This window comes from Suillus paluster, assembly GCF_016628075.1.
Source record: "Suillus paluster strain FC165 chromosome Unknown EDB91scaffold_203, whole genome shotgun sequence".
Lineage (NCBI taxonomy): Eukaryota > Fungi > Basidiomycota > Agaricomycetes > Boletales > Suillaceae > Suillus > Suillus paluster.
In genome coordinates, this window is record NW_024537763.1 from 26,843 (window position 1) to 49,879 (window position 23,037).

The following is a 23,037-nucleotide window of genomic DNA, read 5'->3' on the forward strand; positions in this document are numbered from 1 at the left end:
AAGTTGTCACATTGGCCGAGTGAGCATCCAAAGCGAAACTTGAGAGAGAGGACGGAGGTCAATCGGAGCTCGAAGAGACTACAAGAGCCTAGAAACGCCGGGTAGGCGAGATCGCAGTGACCATAAGATACTAGTCTCGAGAAGCGGAGATCGGCCAGGGGATAGACTCGGACAACAATTTGGGGCGTAGGCTGTCATGGTTCCGGCGGGAGAATCCAGTCGATTCGAACTTCGAAGAAGTACTACAAAACAAGAGGGATTCACCAGCCGTCGTAATTCAAGCCCTTCGGAGAGTACTAGTGACGGCGAACCCAGGCCAAATCTCGTGAACAAGTCCAAGTACTAGTATCCATGGTGAAAATTGATTAGATCGTACGCATCGTTTTGGGCGTTCCATCAAACACTACCACAAAGGTTGAGGCCTGAGGAGTTGGAGGTCAAGACGAGTGGAGCAAGTGGAAGAGAAAGTTGAGTCGAACGACGGCATTAGATACGCGGACTTTAAATCTAAGGCAATTGTGAGACATCCAAAACGGTTGTTAAATGAGGTCATTTCAATCTTGACTGACATGTGAGAGACGTTTCTACGAAGACTCTCAGCGAGGACGAACTGAGTATCAGCGACGATGATTGTCGCATGGACTAAAATTTTACAGCTATTTTCATATCGATAGACCAGAATCTGGAAAACTCATTTAGCCGCTTTTGTTTGTTGTTGGAGCGACACCAAACAGAGGCGCGCACGCTAGCTACTCTTATGAATCTTTAATGTAACTTGGGGCTTGTGTGGCACTGCGGGGCAGTGACGAGACCCTGGAATCGTACCGCACGCACTGACCTGCGGCCAGCCGCACATGGTGCACCGTGGTTATTACCAACTGCAGGTGACCAGCCCTCGCCGTGAAAGACACTGTAATGTTGTCAAAGGTAAGTTTTGCTCATCATCAAATGGGCTCCACTTAGTTTCTGCAACCTTGGCATTCTAGCGAGATCGTCGTCTCTTCGTCTCCATCGAAAACAATGGTTTTTGGATCATCTGACAATGTTGATCCATTGCGCAAATATATTTTACATACATGCTTGTGAGTCAATCCATGCCTATGTAGTGTTCGTTCGATGGCAAGAGACGCCTCAATATCCCTCACCTCCCGTAGAGCACTTTGTAGTTCAGATAGAAATATGTTAGGAGTGCGCCCGACACATGAAATAAGGTACTGTCACGGTTAGGTATTAAATTCAAAATACTTTGTGCCTTCCCTTACTGCAACGTCCTGTGCTGTAAGTAGACGAGGACGACCAATTTCCAGAGGTTTTCGAACGACAGAGCCTGTGAGTTGTGAGAGCCGAAGAACTTGATTGACTGTTCGATGGCTGTATCCTGTCACTTGCACGATGGCCTTCGATATCATGCCATGTGTGGACATAACAACCCACTGCTGCTTCGCAGCATCTGGTATATGTCGCCGGTTTCTGTGCATGATGATGATGGTCGGCAGTCGTTGTACTAATATTCCACAAGCAAGTTATAAAAGTAGCTAGCGTGCGCGCCTCTGTTTGGTGTCGCTCCAACAACAAACAAAAGCGGCTAAATGAGTTTTCCAGATTCTGGTCTATCGATATGAAAATAGCTGTAATGAGCCTCCGGGTTAACGGATCGCACCAACACCGACACGACGACCCTGATCTTTTGATGTAAGTCGTTTCTAAGCATTAGTAGAGTGTTATCTTGTTATAGTACTTTGCAATGATGCTCCGTTACGTGCCTGAAAAAAGAAGACAGGCAAACAGTCAGAGTATTTGTGTGCGGACGCTGGATAAGGGAGGACACACCTCAGTAGTATTGTCGGTAATGACCCTGATCCATCTAGGTATGGCTCGCCAAACAGGGACTGCATTTGCGCAACATATAACTTGTTAATCAGATCCTCCTGGCAAGAGCGAGAGTGATAGGGGAAGTGTGCAATTGATGGAGCCTGTTGTAAACTGAGAAAGTGATGAGATGGATGAAAGCTACGCGTGAATATACAAATTCCGGGGGCAAGATTAACGCAGGAACAGCAAAGGTAATCGACTTCGTAAACATAGGATGTTCAAGTTAAAGTGAGATGCAGATAAATATACGGAACTTCAAATGACCTACACAATGATTCGTGTCATAGTCTGGGTACAATGAACTCACCACTGGAGAAAACACGATTGTTACTTCCGTCCTGCCGATGCACTCAGATATCTCGAGGATCTGTGATAGATGTGCCTGAACCATGATTGTAAGGAGATGTTGCCCAGGCCAGCGTGACGAGTTGGAGCATGTCAGTGACCGAGTCGTTTCGACACCACCACATGGCAAGCACCAACCATCCGGCATGACGCATAGCGGCATGGTACGATACAACAAATGCTTACTGATTTGTCGTGCCTTTCATCGTGGCCCGGGACTCCAGGACAGTCAGTGTCAGTAGGGAGCTGATCACACCTTGATGGATATGCAACGGCGGTGAGAAAATAAGGGGGAAAGAAACGCAGAAGGCTCACTGGCATGCACACGGCAAGCATACGCGTACTCTTACGGCAAGATAACGGAGGGGGAGGAACATCGCTTGAGAATTTGAAATCAGACCCTTACTTACGATAGGGTATAGGTCACTTGCGATACGCATTTTCATCGAATGCGTTCGCTGATAAACTGCAAGTTGATCAAGCATCTCGTCGAGACAAGCAGAAGGGGGAAACTCAGGACCCCATGGAATCTCTAGCGCGGCATTGATGTGGATCATGGGAAACTTGCCCAGGAGGTACGGATCGCGGGTAAGCAGGCAAATCAGCACATGTGAATGCCCGATATGTAACATCCCATCAATGCCGGAATTGTCAAAGTAAAAGTGTATGGCGGGCGTTCTTGATCTCGTGGCAAAGAATGGTGAAAGGAAAATGAATGACAAATCGAGTAGAAAAACACCTCGTTGCAGAACTCACTGAAGTGCGTGACAATACCAAACGCATGCCCTTTCGAGCGGGTTAACGATGGTATATGACGGGCGTTTACGAAGAGGGGCAGTGATGATGGAAGAAGCGGCGTGAGATCCGGTCTGTAGCAGTGTGGTAATACTGAGTCAACAAGAACCGCCGACAAGCGCCTAACGAGTTGGGTCATGGGCAGAAGTTCAACCACTGACACAAGATCCACAGCGCAACGGTATCACAACGTACGGTCCTCGTCAAATTCAACTGCTACTGACCATTTATCTCCCCGTCTAGGTCAATACGAGATGTCAGGGGTGCCTGATGCAGCAAGAGATGCGGATCTCACTTTGAAGGGGCTCCCTGTGCCGGCGCAGACAATGCAAGGGCAACTGATGCCAATGCGGACGATGAAAGAGAACAGGCGCAGCGTGAATGCGATAGCGTTCTTCAAAGATGGTCGACGGTTCGTCACTGCTTTACATGATACAACCGTGCGGATTTGGGACTTGGAGAAAGGAACGTCGGTAGGAGGGCCATTCGAGGGACACAAATACGGGGTGACATCAGTCGCTGTATCACCAGACGAGAAGCGATTTGCGAGCGCCAGTGGATATGATTACACCATCATAATCTGGGATGTCAAGAGCAAGGGGATGATATTCGATCCGCTAGTGAAGCACACGGACTGGTTGAATTCGGTGTGCTTCTCCCCCGATGGCAAGAGACTCGCTAGCGGGTCGCAGGATGAAACGGCTATAGTGTGGGATGCAGAGACAGGCGCCGTCCTCGCAATACTCAAGGGTCATTGTAATCGGGTTTTGTGCGTTGCATTCAGCCCAGATGGGCTAAAATTAGCCTCCGGATCAAGCAAGACCGTCCGGATTTGGAAGACCGATAACGCCGAACTTCTTCTCGAAATCAACACTGGGGCTAACGGTCTTGTATGGTCGCCTGACAGCCAGCAACTTGTCTCCGGATCATACAACCAAACAGTCAAGTTTTGGAACTCGTCGAATGGACATCAGATCGGTCAAACTTGTACCGGTCACACCGACTCCATCTCGACGCTCGCCATCTCGCTTGATGGCTCCTTCATTACCACTGGCTCGAATGACGGGGCTGTGCGGTTATGGAGCACGAGAACACACCAGTGCATAGGACAGGCAAAACACAAAGACACCGTGTACGTTCGTTCGGTCGCAATTTCACCCAACGGAGAACTGCTCCTGAGTGGAGACTCTGAAGGGAATATTCAACTCTGGTCTATTAAAAACATACTCGGCCTACGCAAGGTGGTTGACAGGATAAATGACGATGAAGAAGCACTGCGGCAGCTATTCCTTACTCTCAATGTTACGCAGGTACGCTCTTACGCATTGGTTTTCTGTCTGTCTGTTCATTCATTATTGACAACGACACACAGTCACGTAGTCATAACATGAATGGTGAACCTGCTGGCAATAATGATAGTCCAAGCAATCATTCCTCGGAATCTCACGAAGCGTCTGGCGGTGATGACAACCATTCATTATTTGACGTGAGCTATTTGCCTTCGATGCGTTCACTTATAACGGAACTTGACTTCCTTCATGCAGATCCTTGCTGTAAACACGACTGTTTGCAATGGATGCCTTACTGGGGATCTACATACCGCTGAAGATCTACTGACCCAAGAGATTGACGCAGATGACAACAACCACGACTTGTATGCCAATCGATCAGTCGTAAGGGCACGAAACTCTGAGTGGGACAAGGCGCTTCAAGACTCGGCCAAGGTCAGACGCTCTGCCTATCATGACACATTTGATGTTGAGTTTACTTGGTGATATAGTCTATTTCCGTCCAACCCTCGTTATTGGGTTACATCTCCAAGGCCATCGCCCTCTGCGGCAATGGGCAGCTCTCGGATGCGATGGAAGCTTTCCATCTCGCTTTCGTATGTTCAGATCGTAATTCAATTACCGTCGATCTTTTACGATTGATCGAGGTACTCTTCATTGTTTTCTCGGTTAATTTGTCATACTAAAACTTCAACGTCATTTTGTCCAGGCTGTTGCACTTTTCAATGCCAGTTGCCACGATGAGGCAATGCGGCGAGTTCAAGACCTCAGCACCGCTTATGAACACTCAGATATACATCTATGCAGAGTTGTCAATGTAAGTTTTATGTCAGACCTCAGCTCCCTCACACTCGAACACGATTGTCAGTTGTATCTACGCGCGCAGCTCGCAATCATTACTTTCGAGGATGGGCGTTACAGCGAAGCCGCTGATCAACTTACGGCCAGTATTACCACTATAACCGACTTGTTCTCTCCTAACCTAAAGATATTCACGGTGGTGCGTCACTACAAAGCCACAGAGCGCACTTCCACTAATTGATGATGTACTGGACAGCTCTTCGGCTGGGACTTGAATTCGTTATGGAAAACAATCAATCAGAGACGGTGCGACGCATGTTTCCGCGCTGATCAAGTGATTAAAGCGGTCAAATCTCACCAATACATGATGCGCATGATTGACGAAGATGCGAAGGACAGCTACCTCGAATGGTCCACTGGTGGGTGCTGTGGGGTCGTAGACAACTTGAACATCGACGCTTACTCTGGAGTCGTTTAGCCTTCAAGAAAAACTGCATTGCGCGGTGTCTCACAAAGGGAGACGAGGCTGTGGCTGAGGGCAATTACGAGACAGCCACTGAACTGTATTCGGCAGGGATTGAACTAGATTCCTTATGCGAGTCCCTCTTTGTGCAATGCAGTAAGGCAAATTTAGAACGACACTTCTATGCGGACGCCCTTTACGACGCGAATTGGGTGCGGACGATATTCATAATTTGTCTAGCACTTATTTTAACACCGGAAATACATAGGTCATCGACCTCAATACTTCTTCTCATCTTGGGTACCAACTGAAGCATGCAGCGCTTCATGGCGTACGGCGCCATAACGAAGCAATCGAAGCCTTCAAAACCATGCTTTTGAAGTCGGACGATGCGCCCGACGCGCAGATACGAAGTAAGCCCGAACCCCCTATCCACCAATGTGAAAATTATACAGACTTTCTGCAGAACTGCGTCAGCAGTATGTCAGTTCATCCGATGTCGAAGACACTATTCGACGAGCCATTGACGCTAAACTGGAAAACGCTCCGCTCCGCCTAATAAACACATCCACTGGGCGTTTATGCAATCGAGAGGCGCAGATAGAAGCCTTTATGAAAAGCGCAGAGTACGAAGAGATTTTGTATTCATCGATGACGCAGGCACACCTCCAAACAGAGCCCATCAGAGAAGCGGTCACAAAGTACTTCAACTGGGTGATGTTATCGCATAGATGGGAAAGCAAGGAGCTGCTACTGCACGATGTCCAGGGCAAGTCCGTGTACCATTTGGATCCAGTCGGAACCGCTGTGAAGTTGCAGACATTCTGCCAAATCGCTCGTGATGCAAGGCATCGCTGGGCGTGGAGCGATACGTGCTGCATCGACCAGAGTAACAACGTTGAGCTCCAACGATCGGTCAACTCCATGTTTGTCTGGTATCGTCAGTCAACTCTTACGATCGTCTACCTGTCGGATGTTTTGTCTTCAGTGCAATCACGCGCACTCGCAAACAGTGCTTGGAACACGCGAGGGTGGACTGTTCAGGAGTTCCTCGCTCCAAACATCATTCTCTTCTACCGAAATGACTGGACCCTATATCTCAACGACCCCTCTCCCAACCACAAGGATTCTGTCGCTATCATGAAGGAATTGGAGGACTCGACAGGCATAAATGCACAGGCACTCATCGCCTTTCGTCCGGGGATGACAGGTGCGCGAGAGAAATTGCAATGGGCGTCGACACGTACTACGACCCTGCAAGAGGACATCGCATATTCATTGTTTGGCATTTTTGGCGTCTACCTCCCTGTCATCTACGGCGAGACGAAGCAGAATGCGCTTGGTCGGCTCTTACAGGAGATCGTAGCCCAGTCGGGCGATATCACTGCCCTGGACTGGGTCGGAACATCATCCCAATTTAATAGCTGTTTGCCAGCCGAAATTGCCTCGTACAAAACTTCGCCATGCATGCCGCCATCTCTATCTGAAGATCAGATACAGATGTTGGTCTCGTCGCTGCGAAATGCCACCGTCGTGGAGCAGGCTTTGACACTGTATACTCGGCTTGCCAGCCTGAGCCCTCCTCGTTTCGCGAATCGCAGGCTGCAACTGCCTTGCATCGTATTCCCCATCACAGCACTCAGACGGAGGCGTGGTCAAGACCGGGAGACATCTTTTACTTATGATGTCAAGGCGGTCGGGCTTGACAACTTGCTTATCACCACAGAAGACAAGCTGCGACCCGCTCCGCGGACATTCTTACTCATCCGTCCGTGGAACCGTCATGATCTCGGGCTGCCTGTATTTTCAGACGATGCAGACAGCGTGGATGATGATTGGCCAGAGCCCGAGTCTCCATCAGACGAATCACTCAGCGGGTATCCTGGAGAGGATGATCAGGTTGATTCGGAGTTGAGCGAGCGAGCATTGAGGTTGCTCGTTCGCCTTGGACAGCCCTTCGGTGCACTTTTGCTAGCGCAGCAGCGAGGTGGGGAGTACAAGAGGATTGCTTCGGATAACAATATCATCGCGCAAGTCAAGGACCTGACTGCTGTTGGTAACATGATGGATGCCAGGATGCTAGAGATGTTGTAACTGTACGTTTCCGAAGGAGGGAGATCTCTGACTTGTTTTCATTCACACTTTGGCAGTACTAGTGCCGCATTTGTATCATATCATATGTTAGCTCACAACATGAAAGCAAACCACCACATTTGCATACTCGATTCGTTGCTGAGTACTGGCTGAGAAGGTCCCTACCGCCCAAGTATCATATCAGTGATGTCCGGTAATTCATTGCGGTCGTCGTCGCTTGGTCTGGTCGTCTCTATAGGAACCCTATGCCAGTCTAGCTTTGGAATTTGTTCTGAAGCTCACGAATTGATGGAAGCTCCAGCCAATGTACCCCCGCGAAATGCAATGTTTAGCACAGATGCTAATGAACCCGTGTTATTCCAGGACGAGTTGCCCAATGCCCATGACGTAGAGGATTATATGAGCAAGGGTGCCAGGGGTCAGGCCAGTTCCGAGTTCAGGGACATCGCAAGTTTTGTGTAGGTGGCCAATGGCCATCATCCAAGATACAGACGGTTTCAGCCTCTCGTCCTCTCTAGACAGCAGTACTTGTTGTCCGATTCGTCAAGCAAGTACAGGATTAATGCATTACTCAGCTAGTGCCTTCGTTCTCTCCCAAAGGACCATAACAATGCGCAGCACTGACGCGACACGGTTAGACCGACGCGGACGACCGACAGCACAGGAGGCGTCAGAAGCACAGGAGATAAATTTTGCTCAGCTGCGTTAAGCCATACCATTGGCTCGAGACATCTTGCTCTTCGTCTCCTGTCATCGAACCTGCATGCAAAATGAACACTAAAAATGGTCAGTATATATATATGCGTGTGTCTCATGATATCTTGTCATTATAGACTTCATTTTTCGATAGTAAATTCCTTTTTTCACACTATTGCCCATTGACTTACATATGTAGCTTGAACTTCGGAGTCGCGACGTTGATCTAACTTCTAAGCCGCATGTGTCTTTGACACTTCTCGCACTTGAAAAGAGCTAGGTCTGTGTGCCATTGCACCCTCTTCGAAAAATCACTTCGCCTCATTCCCCCATCTTACCATGCACCCACACGTGTCCAGAGTTGGTCCAGAGGAAAAGTGATATCAATTAGATTTCAACTACATCACTCATCAATAGTAATTTCCTTTTTAGCACTCACATCCCCGTCTCGTCAACTTGAACACTCTTCATCTACAACGCCAAGGTAGGTATACCGTTGTCCCTGCTGACGTCCTCTCACAATAATTTTCTGTCTAGACCGCTTCTAAATATCAACAAGACCCACCGCTAACCACCTCGGATAATGTCCAACACAGATTCAGACAGCTTTGTCAATATATCTTCCTTTCTCGGTTCGGGCAGCGACATCTCTAAAGACCAGATGAAGACGGATGTTGTCTCACCTTCCACGTCTCACGGACACAATGAAGAGCAGCTCACAGACCTTCCTAACGAATGGAAAGTTCCCTCAGATCCCCGCCTTCGGGGCTGGTTCACCTTCTGCGGCTTGTTTCTCAGACAGCCTGATCTGGAGGAATTGTGGCAGGAGGTGAGAAAGGCGAATGGCTGGAAGAAGTATAACCAGCGCTTGCGCGATGCGGTGATGTGGATCCAAGAGGGCGTGAGTTTGCCGTTCATTTATATTCTGTCTTGCAAAACTGACTTGTCCGCTTTCGCAGTAATTACTGGTTATATTTGCGGATCTTGTATTCCTGTTGTTTAAACCCCTTCAAGACCTCGACTCCGCTTCCAGCATGTTTTATTACGCGCTGATATGCATGTCGATCCAGTTCTCCTGCATGGGAGTGTGTTACAGTGCGTCGTTCAAGTTCACCAGCGCGATGATGGAGGCAATTGAGGATGCCAAACAGAAGGTAGATAATTTCCCAAAGCATAGAGCACTGTCATTGACCATAAAAATTCGCTCAGGGCGAGCAAGTATCCAAGCTGATGGGATTAGAGGTCCTGTGTCACGTCGGTTGCTTTCGCATGATACGGTTTTCTCTCGCCTACTCTTCAGCGTTTCTCGCGGGTGGTAGGCTCTTTGGTTTTGGAATTCATCTTGGTTCTGACTCGTTGTAATTGTACCAGGTCTCTGTATGGTTGCTCTGGGGGTGAATGGATTTATAGCCACTGGGGTGGCCATCACGGTCGGCATACTCTCAGACGCGACTTTTATGAAGAACGAGCCAAGGATAAGGTCGGTGTGTCGAGTAGGTGGCATTATGTGGGTTTGCACTGCCCTGCTTTACATTCTACGAAATCGTTTTACCTCTGGCGTTTTTTGGTAAAATCCGCAGCATCCATACGAACCAAATTTTACTACTTTTTGTAGATGTTCAATCGATTTGTACGCTTCGAACCAACGGTCCGTAGCTGTCCCTCTTTCCCCCCTTGAGTCCACCGTGCATACATGCACTGTTAGGGTAAAGCTCACGGGGCGGAAATTACTTGGGATCATGTATTCATGATGAGCCTGCTCTCGGCAACACAGTGTCCAAATGACGGGTGTACTTGCAATATCCGGCAGCCCACTAGTACTGACACAGTCCGCGATCTGTGTCTAAACCATATAGGTATGTGACATACTGAAGGTGCATGCTTGAGTAGTATCGACGACCGATGGCTTTGGTACTCCTCCGGACGAAATCGATGTTGATCTCTGACGCGTGTCTGCCCAAAATAGTCGATGATGCTTTTTTGTCGTACTCCCGTGTGATGTCACTCTAGGCTACCCTCATGTCAAACAGTTAGTGTAATCAAAGAACAAACGTATGTCCATTGGCTTGTGCGTCTATATATTTACCTGATGGTTTCAGTTAGTTAGGTATTGGGCGTTGAACGTTGAACGCTCGAACGTTCAACTTTGTGCTCCCGAGATATCAGGATCATTGGGATGTAGACACACTGATGATCAAGTCCTCAGAAGGTATTTCATAGCACATACTAATTTCTTCATTCGCGTTACACACTAACTCAAATTGCTCTATGGATCTAGAATTTCAAGTGGCGATTCTGCCAGTTCTGCCAGCACAGCCGGAAGAATCGGCCGTTACCTGCTTATCGTGCACCATACCCTTTGGTTTCAGATGCCGACGTCAGTTCAGTCTATGGCTTCTGCGCACATTGTGTGGTGAGGTCAGCGCGACAAGATTCAATGCAGAGAAGGCTTACCACTACGGCACGCTTCTCAAGCTCGACAGCTGTTTTCTTGCCTGGGTCATGCTCTGGCTCTGGATTTTTGCTCTGTGCACATTGTATGGTGAGTTAAACACGACGAAATTTGATGCGGGGCAAGGCTTACCACTACGGCACGCTTTTCGAGGTCAACTGTTGTTTTCTTGCCTGGGTCGTGGTTTGGCTCTGGATTGTTGCCCTGCGCATATTGTATGGTGAGGTCAACACGATGAGATTCGATGCGGAGAAGTCTTACCACTGCGGCACGCTTCTCGAGGTCGACTATTGTTTTCTTGCCTGGGTCATGGTCTGGCTCTGGATTGTTGCCCTGTGCAGATTGTATGGTGAGTTCAACAGGATGATATTTGATGCGGATCGAGGCTTACCACTATGGCACGCTTGTGAAAGTCGACTGTTGTTTTTTTGCCTGGGTCGTGGTCTGGCTCTGGATCGTTGCCCTGCGCACGTTATATGGTGAAGTTAACACGATGAGTTATGATGCGGAGCAAGGCTTACCACTACGGCACGCTTCTCAATGTTGATTTTTGTTTTCTTGCCTGGGTCATGGTCTGGCTCTGGATTGTTGCCCTACGCACATTGTGTGGTGAGTTCAACAGGATGATATTTGATGCGGATCGAGGCTTACCACTATGGCACGCTTGTGAAAGTCGACTGTTATTTTTTTGCCTGGGTCGTGGTCTGGCTCTGGATCGTTGCCCTGCGCACATTGCACGGTGAATTAATTTTGATGCGGAGCAAGGCTTACCACCACGGCACGCTTCTCAAGGTTGATTTTTGTTTTCTTGCCTGGGTCATGGTCTGGTTCTGGATTATTGCCCTGCGCACATTGTATGGTGAGGTCAACGCGATGGCATTTGATGCGGAGCAAGGCTTACTACCACGATACCAGTCCAGCGTTGACATCCAGAAGGGCCGTCAAGCCAAGGAGAACACAGAAACCAGTAGAGAGGCGGGCGAACATGATAGTGAGTTGATCTTTGACTAGAGAGAATTGTTGGTGCTGTCTGATCTGTGAAGATCCTCGGTTTTTATATTCCATAGAAAACTCCTGAGTCCTAACAGAGTGTTTTGGAATTTTTAAACACATGACAGTGCTGACAGAATTGATACGAGTAGTTCCGGCGGCATTCGTCAAAGGAGTTAACGCATACGTACAGGGCCCAAATCGCGGCAGGGTCATAGTTCGACAAGTGCTTTATGGTATCAAATAAATGTAGGATGAAAAGTCATCGGCAGGCACGGGAACATCGACATTGGCCCACGACATATCTCCTTGCAGAAGGCCTTGAATAACATGATGCCATCTAACCATCGTTGGTCACGAACCTTGACCAACGACGGTCAGGGGTAATTGTTGGTGTTAGTGTCACTGAGTGGATTGTGCCAGTCGATAGAAGCTGGTCTACACGCTATAAACTGCTTGCAGATAAGACATGTAGACTGATGTTGTTTAAAGATGATCGATGGGACTCATCACCGGTTCGCATGATAAAAAACTTTGCGATGTGGAAAAAAGAGCATTGGTAAAAAGGGCCATTCGAGGGACAGAAGGACAAGGTGATATTAGCCCAAGGCGACAGAGGGGTTGTGAGCGGTGAAGAAGATGACGCATTTTTATCTGGGACATCGAGTGCAAGCAGAAAGTATTCAAGCCGCTGGTGAAGCACACAAACTTGGCAGTCCATGTTGTTGGTGTGCTTCTCACGCAATGGAAAGAGACTTGCTCTGAGTGGGTCTAGAGAAACAGGTTCTGCAGCTGTCTGCAGCATCGATGCACCGAACGCTTTCTATGGCCAATTAAAATTAATGGTTTCTCATCATCGTCATCGTCGACAGCATCACGAAAGGGAGAGTACTTAAGAATTTTTAACCATAAAGCAACTCTACTCGCCACGGAGCTCGAGCACACGGTTTGTAAATAATTTTTTCGCAGTGGCCAGATATACGTGAAAGTATCGAAACGTTGCTTGTGTCAATCAAGTACTGTCTGACGCCGAACGCAAGGTGGCACCGGACCTGCCATGACTGAGCAACTGCCACGTCGTCTTGGATTTCATCACTGGGTGTTGGCATTATCGATGGCTTGCACCGAATTTACGCCTTGAAGGAAATGTGTAGTCGGAGACTCCCGAAGATCGTTTTGAGCGACTGATGCATGACGTCGGAAACAAGATCGCAAAGAGTTCTGCCAAATCAGGTAGCCTATAGTACCATTGTTAACATGTCCGACCACGGTGGACGACAGCTGATGAGACAACGGACCAGCTGTAAATCCTTAAAAATGCAGAAGTCGCTTGAATGACCCTCGTTAAAGTGGCCAAGGGGTTGGTTATTTCTCAAAAATGTGTATAAGACTCAGCACAGCGCAGATATGTCTGAGTGGAATATCCGGAAATAACTGTAGAATGCAATGGCATGATCTAGATGAAGGAATAGGTACGATTTAGAACGCGCAATACCGCAGGAAAGTCATTCGGGACTTTACGATTTAGGACGCGCATATACGTGTGTGATATTGATAGGCGTTGCAAGTGTCTGTCACTCAACCGATCAACATGAGTCATGGTGGAAAGTGAAGACGTAGACTAGTAATGTGTGAAACTTACTTGACAGTGGCTCAAACATCTGCCCCAGGCCAGCGTGATAGGGTTGGAGGTTCCTAGTGACACTCGTGTAACACTACTACATGTGGAGCTGCGATAAAACAAATATCTGCATATTGATGTCTTCTGCGGACCTTCTCCTCATGGTCCTGCGGCAGCTCTCAGACTCGAGTATCAGTACAAAAACAGAGGGGAGTGAAGTCCATCTAGCTTGATATATCTGAATAGGCGATAGCATCATGTGTTCTTTTCTTCTTGTAGAGGGTGAGCTCCCGAACGACTAATTATGTCGCAATTCTTGCGTCGGGCACAGATTCCAAACTGTGTTTATTGTTCGCCGATTCCATTGGATCACGGCTCACGATCAGTTGTAGTCACGTGTAGTGGCCGGTTGGTTCCAATTCGATCCAATTCGTGGTGTGGAAGTGCTCCACGACAGCCTAATAATACATATGATAGAGTGGGATGATGCAATCTACTCGGTCGGGAAACGTACGTGGGGCGGCATTCTTGGTAGCATAGAATCCATCATGACAGCTGGCATGACTATGCTCTCATGGGGAGAACCGCATTTGCTGAGTTGCTAGCGCTGTAATACATCAGTGTTCCCGCAAAAAAAATGAAAACGACAATCTGGGAGACGAGGACGTTCCGTTCAGCACATACACCATGCCCCATGCGTACCTTGCGAGGCAAAAATGGTTCGAAAATTGCGCATGGGGTATGAAGTCGTAGCCCTACGTTCGACTCATGATCCATAGCAACAATGCAGCTGGGTGTTGGGTCAACGGTATTCCTCGAAAGATCTTCAACTCCCCTGTCACGCTAACCAAAGGACTCACATACGAAATATGCCTTCCAAATACCACCACCCCACCCCCACCCTTCTCTTGCACGATCTCGACGCCATGGAAGCCTGTTACAATGGTGTTTCTTGTAGCAGCAGGAGAAACTACGAAGTATGATTATATCGAGTCTGGCTCGGTGAGAGCGCGTGGGACTGGAGTAAGGCGGGGAGGGGAGTTAGATACGACTGTGGATTACATATTCGCCTTGGGGAGGACATCTGCAACATGTAAAGCTGCCCTTATGAACAATCCGTAACCTTTCTTTTCTCCTTCTATTGATTGATGCAGATATATGCCTGGGATGGAGACAAGAATAGATCCAGGAATAGAGGCACATTGGGCGTAGTAGGTGCCAGTAGGCCACGGGTGGGGTAGGCACGGAAACGAGTGGGACCTGGTGAATGAGGTGCGTAGTGGAATTGGTTGTTTGGGCAGCTGGCAGTGCACCAGGCCCCAGATCAACTCTATGTAGAACTCTCGAGTATCACACTCAGGAATCAGAGTAGATCTCACGCAGATGACTTTGAGTTCAACGAACGAGCCAAAATTAATAGCCGATGGGTTCCGAAGCGCCGCCCGGGCCGTAAGTAGTTCTTTGGCTGCAAGATGTCGGCAAAATTCGACTATCCTCCTTCAGACCGAGCCTGCAGCCTGAGACTGTAGTCATGGCGTGTCGTGACCAATCTTGTCAAATGCTTACAAAAGATGTCCTGCTTGTTGGCCTGGGTGCAGTTGGAACAATCTGTATGTCGCGCCTCACGAACTTCACTACTAGCTTGTGACACTATTTGAACATTTCGTATAAACGATACTGATATTGGTCTTAATCGTAGATGCGTATATCCTCCAAAGCAGCAAGCTTGCGCGAGTCACTGTCGTTGCCCGAAGTAATTATGATGTCGTGAATGGTGAATTATGTTATCTCATCATCAAGATTTGTCCCGCGATGTTGATCCGACTCCAGCCAAGGGTATGCACATCAGGAGCAAAAAGTATGGCACTCACGAGAGCTGGAAACCCTACCGTCGTAAGTAACTCCATATTGTCTGCGATCTCAATCGCCATGCATTGACATTATTGGTTGATATTGGTATCGTCGGTGGCAGAAGCCGCTGACAGGTCGTATTCCTACGTGGTCATTACAACCAAGGCAATTCCAGAGGTGGTCGAAACACCTCGTGTCCTAGAACCACTGCTTTCTCGTCCATATAGTGAAATGCACCCCCAGCCTACTTATGTCATGCTCCAAAACGGACTCGGAGTGGAGCGAGATTTGTATCATAGCGCCAAGGCACTCAATCAAGGTCAACCGAAGATCATCAGCGCGCTCGTATGGATCGCAGCGAATTTGGTGGAGAAGAACATGGTCAATCATAACCGCTTCGTGAGCAAAAATGATTCAATCCTTTCGGATTTCTGACATATATCATCTCTTACGGACACAGGATCGTCTTACCATTGGAATGTACAGACATGGAGATCACCTGACGACTACCAATTCTCCTGAAGAATATGCTATTTTGGCAGACTTTGGAACCATGCTCGAAGCAGGAGGTTCAGAAGCGATCATTGTAACAGAAATCCAGCGCAAGAAATTTGCCAAGACAATGTGGAATATTGCATTCTCCTCCTTCTCGACTCTCACTGGGTCTTCTCCTGCAGCGATGTTTCGACCTCCGCCTGAAGAAGGCCAATCATATAGTCCTTACGTCGCTTCTCAGACAGCAACAGTTGTTGAGAGAAACACTATTCCCGTTCTACGTGCGATTTTACAAGAGATGATTACCCTTGGTGATTTCTAATTGTAAGACCTCTTCGTATATCTTACCTATTTCGCAGGGCGTGCACTGGGCTACGCAGACAATGAAGATGGTCTACCTTCTTCCCTCGTCGACAGTACTATATTACAGACTGCTGAGATACACCGCGACCCTGCACATATTACTCTCCCGAGCATGCTCCTCGACGCCCAGAATGGGCTACCTATCGAGGTTGAAGTAATTGTTGGCGAGGTGGTCAGAATGGCGAAGGAGATGGGGGTAGACGTACCAGTAAGCAGTTTTTGCCGTCTCCGACATGATAACTGATCTCTGCCCCGCAGCGTATTGACACTCTATATGCTTTGTTGGCTGTTGTTCAAAACCAGACTCTTGGTGGGTTTAGACAGTGCAAACTGTAGACGCAGCAGCCCTTCAATGCCACAATATTTTGACCTGAGCTAAGCTGCTTATTGGTTTTTTGAACCTGCCAAGGATTTGGTTCTGCAAGACGGTCGATAAAGCGTACAACATTGCAATACACTGCACAGTTACACTGATGAGTCGGTGAAGATGGAGAACACTGTACATTGTCCCCCCCAGCGCCAAGGAAATTAACTTCTGATGTCTTGAATGTCGTATGCAGTGATAAAGCTGTGAGTGGTGCAATGCTGCAAGGTGTGGTGGAACATCCAGGATCTAGCATAGCGTACCATCAACAGATTGTAGTATAAAAGACGAGTCAAGAGCGGGATAGCGAGTCCAGTTCATCCCTAATCACCCTGGCAATTCCCTCAGCCGACGGACGATCCTGAGTTGCAGTTGACCAACATTCCTCAATCAAAGTCCAATACTCGTCAGATAACACAGGATAGCGTGATCGTAAAGGCTTGGCCCCGATGCCTATGCGTTGAATGACTGCAGCATCTCGTAGGTAATAGTAGGGTGTTTTACTGGTGAGGACCTAAAACGGAGGTAATGACGTCAGTGGGAGGACGAAGATTTCCTAAACATACATGTAGCATGATACCACCAAAGGAGTAGATGTCGCTGTATTTGCTTGGCCGTGTTGGCAATTCATTATCTGGTTCCCCGAGTAGCTCGGGAGCCAGCCATCGAAAGTTTCCGTGGAACGCCGAGGACCAGGAAGCCAGGGAGGTACTCATGGCTTCAGAGTATACCAGGGACAAACCGAAGTCTGCGAGGCAAGCTGTGCCGTCACCATGAATAAGCACATTCGGCTATGTAGAGGAGACGATGTTGACATCTGAATCGCTTAAAACGCTCGAAAAGGGAACAGCTTACCCCAGTTAAGTCACCGTGAATGACATTATTTGCGTGAACTGTCAAGAAAGCGTTATGAATCCAGTCAGGGGTATCGACACTAATACGTACGATATTGCAGGCCATTCGTAATATCTCCGAGCTAACATTGCCATCAGCCAGTGCTTAAGATATATATTACAAAACTTACAATCTGGAATCGTCTGACCATGGTAAGATGTGCATCTTGCCGCTCCAGATAGGTTGTCAGATTACCATTATCTGCCCAGGGGCTGACCATTGTCATGAACAGGTCGAAGCCATGCGTGTAGCCATACACAGGCAGAATATTGTCATGCTTAAGTCTTGCGCAAGTTCTGATTTCACGTCGTATCCTCTGCAAAACCTCTAGCGTAACTAATAAATGTAGAAATTCATCAAGACACTCACTTTGGTCTTTTTCTCCATTGCTCCGTCAAGTTGATCAGAAGCGTAAAATAGCAATGATTTCACTGCAACCTGCAAAATTGTCAACTTCGTACACGCAGGTAGAAACAATATTGCACAAACGGTGATCGGTCCCTGATCCGTTTGATAAGTACATTTCCATATCTCTCCAAATCCGCCACGGGCAACAGGATAGTCTCCAACCTTAGTAATGGATTGTGTGAGGTCTCGGAGCGTGACAGGGGGGACTGATGAACGGGACTGAAAGTAACCGACTATAGTCGTGACACTGTAAGCACTAGAGACACTCACATCTGACTCCGCTCGCACGAATGACACCTGTGGAGCGTCACGTCGATGTTGCTGTAAAAGGATGCGAGCAGTCAGAGACAGATTCAAGGTGACCTCACAGTAAACTGACTTTCTGGAGGTGAGAAGGAGACGAGTGATAAAGATCCATCCTCGAAACACGATGGTTGCGATGCGGCGTTTATGCACGCAACAAACAACTTGGTTTGGAGTGCCAATCAGAGAGATTGGAGAGATCGAGGGCATAGCTCGTTCGTTGCGAGATGTCAAGTAAAGGTTGGATTACCTTGCATATATTTCAAGTACTACTAGCTTTGGCTGAGGTGCTCGCAGAATACCAGGACTTATGAACAACAAGCTCCTCAGGCTCTAGGTTTGTGTTTTCGTGAGATTCAGCTTGTCTTTCCGACTCTTGTCTGCGTGCGTGGTGCGATATGATACTATCAAGCTTGCTGCGTTACGGCGTCAAGGGTGAACTTACTCAGTTAACTCTTTTTTTTGGGACAGGTTGGTTGAGTCCAATCCCGAGTTCCCTGCTAAGCGGGCTAGGACAAACTTCAAACGATATCTGTACTTGCTTCAAGCTTCTTTGGTGACCACCGTAGATCTCTGATCTGTGTGGCTTCCTGTCGGCGGATTCGTGTTTTATTCTGCCCTCCACGGGCACTCGCGGGACACGTCAGAAGTTATGTGATAACTACACAGCTCTCCAACATGGATGCTGCCTTGTTAGATTGGACTCGTACTGACCTATGGCATATACGAAGATTTTACTGCGCTCCCTTCCCATGTCAAAAGACTTCACTTCTACTCTAGTATGCGATAGATATGTATTGGCGATGGATGTAAAAAAATGCTGGAACGTAGGCGTCGCAGATCATTATTTTACTAATGAGCAACTCGAGCAATGCCTCACGCAAAGCTATAAACATTATGAAGATCAGGCAGCGGATGTCCTTGCAGCGGATTAGCCTATCAAAAGCATGCATACAATGCATAAGCACTCGAGCACAAAACGCATACATGAATGAACTTACAGGATACGCAACTTCATCCCTTGAAAGGCGAATTCGATGTTGGGGCAAGTACCCCTCAAGCTTTGTCCGTGCGTAAGGCAGGGAACTCACCACCTCCTCCGCAAGCAAGCGACCCGCCCTTAAAATACTCGGGTCCGTCACTAAAGCACCACGCGACCCACGACATGCCTTGGCCTCCTCTCCAGCCCATCTAACACTCGCAGGATTGAAGTCTAGAATGAAAGCTGCAGCTCGGGTCGAGGAGTCTTCTTCTGAAACTTCATCGCATGTATCATGGTCTATGTCGGTGGAAAAAGCCACCCTATAACCATCTACATCCTGCAAAGGCTCTACATCGCCCTGTTCACGGAGGACTTCGTCCATCAAGAAAACGCGGGATATCTTGGGACCCCACTCGTTCCAAAGCATCGTGCAGTCAACAGCATCTTTTCCATGAGTGATGGAAAGCAACATTGCGATATCAATAGCGATGTCCAATTGAGCTTTCTGAATGCCTATTGCAAGGGGTATCGACAGAGCCATGATTCCGCTGTTCAGTGGAAGGATCTCTCGAGGACGCTGATTGGGCTGAAGAATCCACTCCTGAAAAGCTCTGGGGAGAAGCATGCGACTGGGAGATATGGATGCCTCTGCTCGGATATGGGGTAGTTGTAAAGACAACTGAAGCGTCACGCGCCCAGACGAACACAGCTGGCTCGGCAAAATGACATCATAAAGACGGAGCATTAGACGGGAAGGGTTGGCGCTTCTGTGGATGACGGCAAGAGTACGACCGTTTATGAAGTTGAAATCGTCGATCCTGTCGGGATGAAATCCCACCTTCAAGTTACAAGTATAACATCTCAGTTAATTTGATTGTTCGGGCCGGACGATGTAGGCTTACCAATTTGAATAAGATGCCGGTTTTCCAGTTATAAAGCAAGAGCATGTTGGCATGGGGTTCTAGCTTGTTCGAAAATGAATCCCTCGTTATGATCGCGCACCAGGAACCCAGTATTCTTAGACCACGGGCGTCGAGCGGAGCGGAGAAATAGACCATTGGGCAGATGCTGGTGAAGAGGATACGGGTTGGACTAGCAGCTTTTGAATGCGGAGACATCTCTCGCAAGGAGAGGAAGCAGAGATAGGACATGCCAGTTCTCAAAGAGGTTTCTGTCAGTGTTATTCAGTTGCGCGTAAGACTACTCACCCAAGGTGCATCCGCAGCAGAACAAGAAGATCCTGCTGTACATCAGCAGCGTGTAGACGAGTAACCTCATCAGCTTGACTATGAAAGGTTGCACGTTCCAATGTATCCCCAACAACAGTCGATGCATCCCGTTTAGACACATACAAAACTACCTTCTGATAGTAGCTTGTGAAGTGGCTATCATTCAGAGTTGCACGGCAGGATGAAATGATCGGGCGCATCGTCCTCCACCTGTGTTCTCTGCACCTGAGGGAAGCCAAAGCCTGTGGAAAGGAGATGATTGGTGATGCGGATGCGGCATTATACTCAAGACCCTCCCGCTTAAGTTCATGGAGGTATGGGACGCGAACTAGGGCACATATAGCTTTAAGTTGCTTACACGTCTGTGAGAGGGTCAGATGCATGCATACGGGAGACATGAGGGTAGCTACCTTGGAGAGACTCTCGAGGTCACTCATAGTTGTTAAGTCGAGCAGATATACAAGCACGTCATCGGGGAGGTGAAGAAAGTGGGATGCATAAGACATTGGAAAAAAAAAAATGGGCGACGTCCAAAGGCTGTTGGAAGAATTCATGTCATATATAAGATGAAACATCGGGTCCTGAATAGGTCGCGAAGAGAACCGTCATGAGCAACGGCCGCCGGTGGCCGGTCACTGTTCCACTTACGCTGATGCCGTAAGTATTGACATGGTTTTGGACGAGAAGCAAAGAAGACGAACTTTATGTAACAGGTGTCTCAACAGCATTAACCGTTATGTATAGATCGTCGTGCTTTAGGCCTGGGATGGACTTGTTGATGGACGTAAGTTAAACTTGTGGGCCCTGGCTGAGACTGGCTAAGAGCAGAACAGGAAAGCAATCCCACCTCCATCCTCGCTTTATTATGCAATCGGAAACCAAAAACGACAACACTATTTCTAATGTGTCCTTAGTACCTGGATAAGGTAGAATGCAGCATGCATACTATCCCGAATAGACTGTAGGGGATAGTATATGCAATTTTACCACCATCCGCCACATCCAGGCACCAAGTTATATCGTGCTTCATGAAAGGGTCTGAAGCGGTACCGGACACCCATCCAACCACGGTGCGAACCTGGAGAGTGCAGAGCCATTTTGCGATATACTGAAGGGAGCGCCACTAACTACAAGGACGTCTTGTCCGACGTCCTCGCGCGCTGCGAACTCGGTGAAAGCCCAATTTCCGCCACCATCAAAAGGAACGATCCTCGCGATATGTTGCATATCTGGGGCTACCGCATGGTCTGCAACAAGTGCCAAGTGGACTGCGGAACACTTGGCAACGAAGTTGCATATGCTGCACCAGGAGGAGTGAAAGAGGTAGCGCACTGTCAAGGGTATGAGGTCAGTGCGTTTATTGAGTAGACTTACATGTAGTGTCTACCTGGAGAGCGAAGAGATCATGCTCGAAACACAACGACGCCAACTGCAAGGATGACTTCATTGTTCACATTTCTGGCATCGTTTCAGGTGGTGGCGCCGCGACCTCAATGAATATATGTCGCATATCGGGGGCTATTACCACATGATATCTGCGACAAGTGCCAAGTGGACTGCGGACGCACACTTGGAAACGAAGTTGCCTATTCTGCACATGGAGGAGTGAAAGAGGTGGCGCAAAACCGTCGACGATACGTGGTCGGTGGATTTATTGAGCAGACCTTGTGGTGTCTCAATTCCGGGACTGCTGCAGACTCAAATACGAAATGGCGTCAGGTAGGGATACAGATCTTGTTTGAAACCAAAAACCTTGGCAGTCGCGTCGATGACGAATCATATCGACTGTTGTCGACATACGGGAAAGTGCGAGGTTAATCTCCGATTGAACGTGTGAGGCATGACAGGTTGTTGGAAGGGAGTTAGGTGAGAGAGCGGAAGCTTGGCGTTGGAAGGATGGAAGTGCCGGTTCTAGTGCGTCAACGGAGGAACTTTTTTGCAGCGACTCGTGTCAACGACTGTCCGTCTCTGTCACTGCTTCGGATGACACCAATAAGTAACAACATAGATCGTCGGAGATAAATCATAACATAGTCACCATCTTTGGGCCAAGTACGCTGGGGGTGTTAATAGCACGTTAGTACGGTTCATTTGAGCAAATTTGACACTAATGATCATATACCTTCGTCCATCTCCTGCGTCTCTTCATCATGCGGCACTCCGAGGTCTTCGTAAATGTGTCATGTCCACCTGCGGCGTCATCCCATGCGAGATGGAGTTTTTTGCTACCGTGACTAGGTAGTAGTTTCGCCGAGGGATGGCGCGTGGCTAACTTATGTAAGTGGGACTGGCATGATTTCACCTGACCTTCCCAATAAGTAAGCCTTACTATACTGAGTGATTACGTGGATGGCTCAGTATTATTAGGCTTAATTACGATAATCCTCGACACCAGCGTTAAATCATGGCCTAAATCCTCCAAGTCCTCCAAAGCTCCAAGGTATTATAAGGGCATCATATATAATCTATGCACATATTTCACGGTTCCAAATATGCTTGTATCGTCCGAAAGCGGCAATTTTTAGTACTACCTTCGAAAACATAACCCAATTTGGCAGTTCTAAAATATCAATGTTTTCTGGCTACCCCAAGCTTCACCCTGCTCCTCCCTGTGTAGTAGCCTTGTATATAACATGTATCTTAGCTATCATGCATCCTGTAGAACCTACTGAACCGCTATATATGCTACCAGTCATCACAGGGAGTGCATGCTAGCTACAATACTTTATA

At 48.0% G+C, this 23,037-nt stretch overlaps 6 protein-coding genes across 6 annotated transcripts; 2 read left to right on the forward strand and 4 right to left on the reverse strand.

Annotated features, from left to right (window-relative positions):
- Positions 1-8,938: 8,938 nt before the first annotated feature.
- Positions 8,939-9,717, forward strand: EDB91DRAFT_1256610 (uncharacterized protein; the record flags this gene model as incomplete). The annotated part of the gene is made up of 3 exons (XM_041324191.1): positions 8,939-9,256; positions 9,426-9,509; positions 9,565-9,717. The coding sequence occupies 3 exons, from the start codon at positions 8,939-8,941 to the stop codon at positions 9,715-9,717; spliced, it is 555 nt and encodes a 184-aa protein (XP_041169214.1).
- Positions 9,718-10,743: 1,026 nt separating this feature from the next.
- Positions 10,744-11,794, reverse strand: EDB91DRAFT_1256611 (uncharacterized protein; the record flags this gene model as incomplete). The annotated part of the gene is made up of 9 exons (XM_041324192.1): positions 10,744-10,752; positions 10,810-10,881; positions 10,940-11,011; positions 11,069-11,140; positions 11,199-11,270; positions 11,329-11,400; positions 11,459-11,530; positions 11,579-11,650; positions 11,720-11,794. The coding sequence occupies 9 exons, from the start codon at positions 11,792-11,794 to the stop codon at positions 10,744-10,746; spliced, it is 588 nt and encodes a 195-aa protein (XP_041169215.1).
- Positions 11,795-14,889: 3,095 nt separating this feature from the next.
- Positions 14,890-16,623, forward strand: EDB91DRAFT_300116 (ketopantoate reductase PanE/ApbA-domain-containing protein). Its single transcript, XM_041326768.1, has 7 exons — positions 14,890-15,028; positions 15,118-15,192; positions 15,249-15,311; positions 15,373-15,668; positions 15,730-16,075; positions 16,124-16,335; positions 16,386-16,623. Exons 1-7 carry the CDS (start codon positions 14,950-14,952, stop codon positions 16,461-16,463), a joined length of 1,149 nt encoding a protein of 382 aa, XP_041169216.1. The 5' UTR covers positions 14,890-14,949; the 3' UTR covers positions 16,464-16,623.
- A 160-nt stretch (positions 16,624-16,783) lies between these two features.
- EDB91DRAFT_1088523 (kinase-like domain-containing protein) lies at positions 16,784-18,211 on the reverse strand (the record flags this gene model as incomplete). Its single annotated transcript, XM_041316464.1, has 9 exons — positions 16,784-17,005; positions 17,058-17,282; positions 17,347-17,384; positions 17,437-17,467; positions 17,516-17,701; positions 17,755-17,823; positions 17,875-18,012; positions 18,064-18,114; positions 18,173-18,211. The coding sequence occupies 9 exons, from the start codon at positions 18,209-18,211 to the stop codon at positions 16,784-16,786; spliced, it is 999 nt and encodes a 332-aa protein (XP_041169217.1).
- Positions 18,212-18,924: 713 nt separating this feature from the next.
- EDB91DRAFT_300191 (uncharacterized protein) lies at positions 18,925-20,361 on the reverse strand. The gene is made up of 3 exons (XM_041326769.1): positions 19,981-20,361; positions 19,098-19,916; positions 18,925-19,032 (listed from the first exon to the last, which is right to left on the reverse strand). The coding sequence occupies exons 1-3, from the start codon at positions 20,227-20,229 to the stop codon at positions 18,973-18,975; spliced, it is 1,128 nt and encodes a 375-aa protein (XP_041169218.1). The 5' UTR covers positions 20,230-20,361; the 3' UTR covers positions 18,925-18,972.
- Positions 20,362-21,206: 845 nt separating this feature from the next.
- On the reverse strand, positions 21,207-21,754 carry EDB91DRAFT_1088525 (uncharacterized protein; the record flags this gene model as incomplete). Its single annotated transcript, XM_041316465.1, has 4 exons — positions 21,207-21,224; positions 21,254-21,385; positions 21,436-21,638; positions 21,682-21,754. 4 exons carry the CDS (start codon positions 21,752-21,754, stop codon positions 21,207-21,209), a joined length of 426 nt encoding a protein of 141 aa, XP_041169219.1.
- Between the last annotated feature and the right edge of the window lie 1,283 nt (positions 21,755-23,037).